At 43.5% G+C, this 9,938-nt stretch overlaps 1 protein-coding gene across 1 annotated transcript; it reads left to right on the top strand.

Annotated features, from left to right (window-relative positions):
* Window positions 1-179: 179 nt before the first annotated feature.
* cd59a (CD59 molecule (CD59 blood group) a) lies at window positions 180-6,802 on the top strand. The gene is given in 4 exon segments (NM_001311337.1): window positions 180-308; window positions 1,400-1,501; window positions 1,661-1,734; window positions 5,962-6,802. Coding segments are annotated over 4 exon segments (354 nt in total). The 5' UTR covers window positions 180-253; the 3' UTR covers window positions 6,085-6,802.
* The last annotated feature ends 3,136 nt before the right edge of the window (window positions 6,803-9,938 follow it).

The following is a 9,938-nucleotide window of genomic DNA, read 5'->3' as shown; positions in this document are numbered from 1 at the left end:
GACTGCTGGTATTGAGGATGCATTATTTCCAGGGAATTAATGCATGTAATTATTTATAAGATGATGGCACAGGCTCCACCCAGTGGGTGTGGCCTCTGAGCCGCACTCAGCCTTGATGAGAGTCAGTCATCACTCCTCCTCCTGATCATCATCATCATCATCATCATCATCATCATCAGTGCTGCTGCTGGGTGAGCCGTGGACCTGCTCTGTTATTCTGACAGATGAGTTTGTGAGCTGTGCAGAGGTGAAAATGAAGCACTCCCTGGGGATCTGTCTGGTGATCTGCTCCACTCTGATTGGACTGGGTATGTTTGATTCACTCACATGTCTGACTCTGTAAACTTTATGAACATAGGATCTTTACTGTAAAACAGAGAGAGCCTTGAAGAAACTGTTGTTGTGATTTGCTGCTGTGTAAATGAAACTGAATACAAATCCCTGTGTATCTGAACGATACTGAAAGTGCTGAATAGGAAGCATTCACAGAGAGTGGGATGGGTGATGGGCGCGGCTGCTAACTGTTGGTTTAAATCATAACTAATGAAAATGGTTATAAAGAAATAAGGTTTTGCATATTTATGTGGATACTGTGGGCTGAAAAGAAGAGCTTCAGAAGAAATGTGGCTTTCTGTTCATGAAGCTTTAAAAGAGATGAAATGCAGTTTTTCTCTTTTTCCAAACTGTAGTTTGAGTCCTACATGGAAACAATCATTCGTACAGTCTTGTTGGTTTTAAATTACGGCGCTGCTCTCTGACTGTGGATAACAGAAACTACTCAGTTAAGTCGTGGAATGGGAGTCGTGATGTCGATGCATATCCAGGGTCTGATTATTCTGAGTAAACTGGGGTCTGACGTGAAGCCCGAGTTCTGATACAGTCAGAATCATTTGGTGGATGGTGAATCGGTCTGAGTCTGGTTAACGGGTTCGGGTGATCAATGAGATAAAACTGCAGGTGTGAGCACAGATGTTGCGGTCAGGTGTGAGGAGGCTGTAGGTCCATGTAGAGTCTACAGTTAAAGTTTCATTAACAGGAAGTTTGTGCTATGACAGGAACTGGCTCTATGAGAACAATTAGCCTCTGTCATTGATGACCTGTTATTACCTGACTCAGTGTGTTTGGAGTGTCTGCAGAGCTGAAAGTTCGACTGTGTTTAAGATTCATGCTCAATTAACAGTTTCCATCCTCAGTGATTTATATCAGACTTCACTGTAACACATATGTTCTACCTCCCAAACAGATGAAGAATTAGTGTGGACTGAAAGTCTTGGTTCTGATTCCTTTTTAGAAGGCAGGGAACACTTTTTCTTGGATGTTTCTGATTGTTGTTCCCACTCAGATGGCCTTCAGAGCCCTGAGCGGACATGTTGTAATCCAGATGTGTGGTGTGTTTCAGGATCAGCCATCCGCTGTTACAGGTGTAAGGACTACACAGCCAGCTGCACCAAAGAGCGAGAGTGTAGCTATGACGACGCCTGCCTCACGCTCAGGGAGAGAGGTACAGTCACACCTGTTTTTACCTGTTCACCTGTAGAACTGTTCCTGACCTCTGTAAGTTTGGACGCTCCATGTCTGATCCTCCAGCTGGATCCAGATCAGCCCAGCAGCTCTTACCTCCGAGGTTCTACTCCCTGTTTCTAATGTTTCTATCCTGCAGGTGGGATGACGTACCGTCAGTGTATGAAGTACTCGGACTGTGAGTACGGCCGTCTGGCACAGATGTTCCCCCAGGTACCTCTGACCTTTAACCCCTGACCCTCAGTGGTACTACACAAACTTGAGCTCTCTGGACATATTTTATGTGTCTAAAGAGCTGAAGCAAATTCATTCTTTATTTTAGTTTAGTTTAAACTGCTCTCTGTATTCATAACCAGCTTTGACTGTTACAGAGGAGCTCTGTGTAGCTTCAAAAAGCCGTGGTTATTAATAACCATTTGTAACAAAATTGTGCTTAGGAAGGCTCATTCTATTGTTAATTGTCTGAACCATCCACTTCACAGTGAATTTGACTTGTTGCCCTCTGGCCGTCATTTTAGAGTACCTGTGAGGAAGGCCAAAAGACTTATACCTACTGCAACCCATCTCCTTAATGGCAAATAACTGTCCTGTGGCTCTTGTGGTTATTGTTCTGTTCAGTCTTATTGTTGCCTTGCTGCTAAACAAATTTCCACTTGTGGGACAATAAAATATTTGAATTGAATAGAATAACCCCGTTTGTTTTAATGAACTGCAGTCATTATTCTGATGGTAACAGCTAGCATCAGTGCTGCGGCCCCTGCAGACTGAGCTGCTCTGTTCTGCTGCTGATGTTGATGTGATGAAGCTCCTCTTTGTGCCATCAGAGCATCCACTGACACCAGTACAGAATCAGAATCAGAAACTTTATTTATCCCCAAGGGGCAATTAAGATACAACAGAGCAGCATGACGTTGAAGATAAGGACAGGGTATAAACAGGCAATAAGAATGAGATAATAAATACACATATTATACAGTATATTCACAGTTTTTACAATTACACAGTTTTAAAATTAAAGTGACTGAATAGGTGAATAAAAAACTGTAAGTGACTAAAAGTGAATAAAGTGTCGGCAGTATAAAAAGAGTGTAGAGTAGTTTATGTTTCTGGTGTGGGAAATGTTCTTATCAGCTGGAGTTAAAAAGCAGAGTGGCTTTGGGGACAAAGGTGGCTCTCCTCCTCTCAGTTCTGCAGGAAATGCAGCGGAGGCGTCGCCCAGAGGGGAGCCATTGAAATGCGGGGTGAAGAATGTGAGAGGGGTCATTGATGATTTTGGCTGCCTGTCTAAGGGCCTGTTGGCTGAAAACCTGTGCCAGAGTTCTGACAGGCAGTCCAATGATTTTAGAGCACACCGATGCAGTGTGCTGCAGTCTGTTCCTGTTCTGAAGGCTGAGGGAGTGGAACCAGCAGGTGATAGAGAAGGTCATGATGCTTTCCAGGAAGGCATAGTAAAAAGTCATCATGATGGGTGTAATGTCTCCAAAGGAGTTGAGTTTCCTAAGGAGGTATAGCCGTTGGTGGCACCCCCTGAGAATCTCCTCAGTGTTGGCAGAGAATTTCAGGAAGCAGCCAGATCCCTCTGCCTACTGGAGAAGGTCACCACCATCTCTTTGGTTTTGCTCACGTTCAGTTCAAGTTTGGAGCTGTCACACCACTCTACAAACTCCTGAAGAACAGGCCCGTGGTGTTGTGAGGGGCCTGACAGCTGTCACAGGAGAACTGTGTCGTCAGCATATTTTATGATCTTCTCTATGGCCTTCATCACCAGGGAGGTGAGGGCCACAGGACGAAGATCATTCAGAGACTTTGGGTTGTTTCTTTTGGGGATGGGGATGACTGTGGAGTGTTTCCACAGCTGGGGGACAGTGTGACTGTCTATTGAGTGTTGAAATAGAGTCCAGAACACACTTCCTAGTTGCCCTGCACAGTGCCTCAGAACTCGACTGCTGATGTTGGCAGGGCTGGGTGAGCTCCTCTCCCTGGTCCTCCTGAGGGCTCTCACCACGTCCTCAGTCTTGAAGGTGAGTGCAGAGCTGCCAGGTTTGAGTGAGGACCTAGACTCTTCAAGCTGTCCGTCTCAAACCTGGTGTAGAAAGCGTTGAGGTCGTCAGGGAGGGAGGAGGGGTTGCTGCCCTCCACCTGGATGGTTCTGGGGGTGGTGACCGCAGTATTCACAGAGGCCATGGTTGGTTTTGAGGCCCTGCCAGGCTGAGTGGAGGTTCCCTGTGATGAATTTTTTTTCAACTGTGTTTTTATACTCCAGTTTAGCAGTTTTTATGGCCCTCTTCACCTCCCTGTTGAACTCCAGTGCAGAGCCGGTGAAGAAAATCCTCTGTTTTTATTAAGGATTTCCTTGAGTTCCTTGGTAATCCAGGGTTTGTTTGTTGGGGTAGATGGAGACTGTTTTTGAGGGGATAATGTTGTCAACACTGAAGGAGATGTATGATGTCACCGTGACTTGTTCTTTGATGTCATCAGAGGGAGAAAGAAGGCTGTCCCAGTCAGTGGCTTCGAAACATCCTTGTAGGGTGAGGATACTTTCCTCTGTCCACTGCTTGATCTTTTTGGTGACCTTTTTAATCCTCTTGATGACTGGGGCGTAAGCAAGGGCCAACAGGATGGTGTGGTGGTCTGCTGAGCCGAGAAGGGGGAGGGGTAGGGCTTTAAATGCATCTGGTACAAAGCCATAGCATTTATTCAGAGTCTTCCCCTGACGTGTGCTGCATGTAACATACTGTTGGAATCCTTTAAGCGCCTTGTTAGGGGAACAGTGGTTGAAATCACCCAGGATGAACTTGGGAGAGTCCGGTGATAATTGTTCCAGTTTGTACAGCGTGTTAAAGCGGAAAAGCCAGAGGCCGGGCTGCAGCTCCAAGTGCAGCTGGATGAGGGAGTCCCTGGTGTAGGTGAGCCTTGGGGTCATGTCGAAGTGTCGAAAACAAGTCCGAAAATCACAAAAATGAGGAAAAGGAAAATAATACAAATATATCAAGTAGACTGCGAAAAACAACAACAAAAAGAGCATTAAAGTTAGAAAAAGAACGCAAAACTGCACAGCTGACTGGGCGGTTGACCGCACGAGCAGCGACCCAGAACCCTGTTGACATTATACACCAGTCAGTGTCATGGACAACAGTGGCTGCTGAAGTCATGTGGAGGGCCAGCTAACCTTGTGGGATCAATAAAGTATCTGTCTATCAGATGTGTTACAGTGGCACAATGACATGTTTCACAGTAAAATCGCTGATTTTTCACAACCCGCCAGAACAAATGTTATGATCTCATGTGGCTCATTAAAAGCCTGAAGTGAACCTTTCCCAAAAAAATGTTTCCATTAGCGTGCCCACTGACCGATCCCAGGGATACCGATGCAAAGATTTCCTTTAAGGACATGTCAGAGTTTTAACATTTCTTTATTTCTGGGACATTTTAGCTGCAAGGATTTTTTCTGCTAAGGAAGTGCTCAGTTCAGAGTCTAGACCAGGGGTATCAAACATAAGGCCTGGGGGCCAAAATCAGGCACTGCAAAGACGCCCACAGGAGGCCTTTGCAAAATGTACAGAAGGGCAGGAATTTTTGATTTTAAACTGTATTTCATGCTACACCAAAGTCATGAAATAATAGAAAAGTTGCATTTTTTCCTTATTAACTATAAAAACGTTTTTTTTTTCACATACTTGCACAATTAAAAAGTATTTTCTGTGAATTTACAGAAACAGTCTGTTTGATAATTAGAGGAATGTCGTTTCTATAATTTTACACATTCATTTTTTACAGAGAAAGCTCAAACAGTCATACGGACGCTTAACTCTGTGCATCCATGGACCTCACTGAGACACACAGTCTGTAGTTTACACTAAAGTGAGGCTGCTGATAGTTTAAAGAAAGCTTTGCTTCAAATGCAGATGATTTACTTCACTGCAAAAAACCCTCGAATAATCAAAAAGTCACAGCTCAACAGTTGTTTCATGAAGCTATTTCACCTCTTATCAAAGTGGCATCTTCAGTTTTTTTTTCATTTCCATTGATTAAGACCACCAAAGAGAACCTGCACAGACATTTTCAATAATCAGCCTATGCTTCATGAGTCCTCCTCACAAACCTGTAAAATTCAGAGAGCTGTGGCTGAACAAATGATCCAAAATCCAAAATGTAAAAAAAAAATCTGAACTCAGTTCTTTGAGATTTCACTGAAGAAATAACATCACATAAGTGCAGTGCTGTTGTAAACTCTTCTCCTCTGGCACGTTCAAAATCCTCCTTCAGAACCGCCTTAAAGGTTCCTGAAGGTTCCTGCAGTTCTTGAAGTTCCTGGAGTCCAGACTCCAGCGTGATCGATACCGTAACAAACAGGAATCGGTGTATTGATTATGAATGTGCTCCTATTGCTGTGCGTACTTTGTCTGATCACTGATTTGTGACATCATCAATCACTTCCAGGTTTCCAGTTTTACCTTCAAGTGCTGCAACTCTGACCTGTGTAACTCCGCCCCCTCCTCTGCAACAAGCTCTGTGATTGGTGTACTGGCCTCGCTGGCGGTCATGTGGTGGTGCATCCACTGAAGGGCGACCCGAGCGGCTCTGCGGCACCCCCATGAGTCCTCTTTAACCACAGCAGCTTCGCAGTACTGATGCTCACTGATCAATCAGCCAGTCCTCCTCCCTCTGGTACATTATTGATAATTAATTGATCAGTTTCAGCCTTAAAGATCCAACATCCAGACCTTTGATCGATCACGAAGCTCCCGTAAATGTTTAAAAATGAATCCTGCAGCATTCCAGCTGCTGATCAAACATGAATATTCAGCCTGATGATCGTTGAAAGGTTCCTGATCAGTCACATCTCAGCAAAGACGCATCACAAACACCTGAAGACTGACCGAGACCTGCACTGAGGGAGTGATTGATGTTTCAGACCAGTGTCTGTGAGAAAACATGAAGATTTTATTCATTTTAACCCACACGTGTACTTCACACTTACACACTACAGCTTCAGGTCTTACTGCGGTTCTCAGTCAGATTTTCAAAATAAAAGCAGCCACAGCTTCCTGTGGCTGTCTCTGTATCACAGACAGGAACTTAAATCAGACGGATTCTCAGGCAGGTTCTGACTGGGTTTCTCTCTGCTTGGTTTCTGGAGGTTCAGTTATGGATAAGAAGTGGAAGCCTCTCTGATTCTGAACGTTGTGTCTGAGCTGAGATGTGACTGAGGTTTAACTCTCTGTAGAAGCCTGAAGGCCTTCCTCGAAGCAGCTGCTTAAATAAAACTAAAACCCTTAAATGATGATTTGTGTGGTGTCTGTTCTGCTGCTGTTTGCAGAAGCACAAAGCATGACAGGAAACCTTCAGTAAAATCAAAGCTAACGCTGAGCCCTGAAAGCTGCTCTCACTCATCTCCGTGTGCATGAATAAAGGTTTCTGCTCCTGTCTTTCACAGCCTTTCAAAATAAAGTCAAAATAATGTTATCTCTGATGGTGTGATTACATTTGAATGATTAAAGGCCTTCTGATGCTTTCAGAGCAGTCTGCAGTCTCTGATGTTTGTGTTTCTGTAAAAGCTGATGATGATGCTGAAGAGTTGGACAGCAGTGCCCCCTGCTGGCTGACTCAGGTTTGCCGTCTCTATCTATCTATTGATCAGTTCCTTCTACTGCAGGAATCATGTGATATCACCATTAGTCCATGATCACCAACACAACTGACTGATCATAGCGGCTGAGCTTTCATACAGCGCTGGCACGGCTGGCAGCCTTAACCCAATTTCCTTTGGGATGAATAAAGTATGATCAATCAATCAATCAATCAATCAGAATCAGAATCATTTTTTAACCCAGAGGAAACAAGACTGTTACAACCACAAAAGTTCTTTCAATTTGAAATATTTAAAGACTTTCAGTCACATGAGGCAAGATTCACTACAATTCACTTCAGAACAGAAGTAACAAATGTTTAAACTGAGACAAATTAAATTTGATGTTTGCTGCAGGTCCCAATAAAGTTGGCAAAAATGTCTGAAAAAGCAAGAAGGTTTAAAAAGGTTCAGCTGGTAATAAGTTAACTGATATCAGGTCTGTAATATGATTGGATATCAGAGGGACGTCTTAGAGAGACAAAGTCTCTCAGAGACAAAGATGGCAGAGGTTTTAAAAGACTGTGAAGTACTTCATAAACAACACAAAGACCTCCCCAAAGTCTGCAGTGTGTCACACTGACTGAGGTCAGCTGACGTCCTTTACCCTGATGGGACCGTCAGCGCTGGATGTCAGAGAGCTCCTACATCCTGGCCTCCACCCGTTCAGTCCCTCAAGAGGAGCTACATTCGAGGAAACAGCTGAAGTAATCACTGACGTGACTCAGTACGAGTCTCAGGTGTAACAGCTCGTATCATTTTAGAAACATGTTTTCTTATTTTCATGATCTCTGACCTGTTTTTGCTACGTCTATGCTTTATTGTGTTTGAACTTGTCTTAAACCATCAGATGGAGCTCAGTGTAGAATTATCTGATTTATCTTGTGTCTGTAAGACTACATGGACTTAAAGAAAGTCTGATTGTAATCTGGTTACATTTCACGCTGAAACATGACTGAGATTCTGTCATTAAATGATGTCAAACAGCATTTTAAAGGTTTGATAGAGTCTAGAAACATGACGTTTGACCCTGTACATGACTGACATCATTGCAGTCATTTTGAGCTCCAGCTGTGAGGTTTAAAGATGTGCAGGACCAGAGGCGGAGCCAGACATTTTATACACCCGAGGCTAAGCCCTAAAGCAGGGGTAGGCAACCTTTCTGATGATGAGTGCCATCTAAAATTTTCTCAGAAGTCAGTGTGCCATATGATTGCATTAGCAATAAATTTAATAACGCTCTATATTAACAGCTACACACTATATAGAACAACTTTATAAAATTATATTTGTTCACAGATGTTGGCAGCTATCAGCGAATAGTTATCAGCTATTTTGAATAAAAAAAACAAAACACTTTTTATCCATAACAAGAACTCCATAACAGCAAATGAACTGTACAGCAGAAAATGCAAAAGCTATTTATGGTCTCCTCACAACAATGATAAGAAAAATAAACTGGGCCAATATGGCATGTTTGTTAATACAGGGAGACACATGTTAATGTGATCTCTTGTCTCCCACTCAGAGACACAGGTCTCCGAGTGTCCAGCATTCAGACGGCTACCTGAGGACACTCTTCATGTGACGGAAAATCTGCTCACACAGATATGTAGAGCCAAATACTGTCAATAAGGCCTCTGCAATGTTCTAAAGACAGTTAACCTTGTCAGGCAGTGATGTCCAGCAGGTGAAAATGCAAGCTCCATGAACACGCACAGCTATGGATTCCAGCTGTGTTCGTAGTTTTGCAAACTTTGACCCCCACAGAGTCGAGCTTTTCAGTTCAATCAGCTGCATTTCGATGTTGCATTAACTGGCATTAACTCAGCCAGTTAATGCGAGACAAATCCAGCCGCTCATTAAAGATTTCTGGTTTGATCAGAAAAGAAAACATTGGTCCATACACCCGAAAGTCTCAACAAAACCCTTGTGAATTCAGTCTCGAGTCTACGGATGTATCCGTGTATTTCCGTGGTGCTGATGCTGCGCTGAGCGGGCAGCTCCTGAAGCATTTGAAGTGTTGGAATGTGGAAATTTTAACATCGCTTGACAAAACTGCCAGCTAGCAACGTCCCTCTCACCGGTAGGCTAAGTGATTTTTAGCCAATTACAAGTTGAATCTGGTAGTTGGGGTTGTTAGTTAAGATACCGTCATTAAGAAGGGGCACAAATAATGACTCTATGTGAGCTAATTTGTGATGTGCACCGCTGGCCCGGCCATTTATTTTTTAATGCACCTTCTCATATTAATTCACTACGTGTCGTGCCCAGGGCTGGACTGGGACAAATAATCAGCCCGGGCATTTTGACTAGAGACCGGCCCACCAGGTATTATAGGAAAAGCCATAAAGCCTTTGAATGAAAACAAACGCTTTTTTGACAGTGATGTACACTGGTGTTGGTATATGTACAGGGAGTGCAGAATTATTAGGCAAATGAGTATTTTGTCCACATCATCCTCTTCATGCATGTTGTCTTACTCCAAGCTGTATAGGCTCGAAAGCCTACTACCAATTAAGCATATTAGGTGATGTGCATCTCTGTAATGCGAAGGGGTGTGGTCTAATGACATCAACACCCTATATCAGGTGTGCATAATTATTAGACAACTTCCTTTCCTTTGGCAAAATGAGTCAAAAGAAGGACTTGACAGGCTCAGAAAAGTCAAAAATAGTGAGATATCTTGCAGAGGGATGCAGCAGTCTTAAAATTGCAAAGCTTCTGAAGCGTGATCATCGAACAATCAAGCGTTTCATTCAAAATAGTCAACAGGGTCGCAAGAAGC

This window comes from Oreochromis niloticus, unplaced genomic scaffold, assembly GCF_001858045.2.
Source record: "Oreochromis niloticus isolate F11D_XX unplaced genomic scaffold, O_niloticus_UMD_NMBU tig00003499_pilon, whole genome shotgun sequence".
NCBI lineage: Eukaryota > Metazoa > Chordata > Actinopteri > Cichliformes > Cichlidae > Oreochromis > Oreochromis niloticus.
The sequence above is the reverse complement of the archived record's forward strand: the minus strand, read 5'-3'. Positions and strand labels throughout refer to the sequence as shown.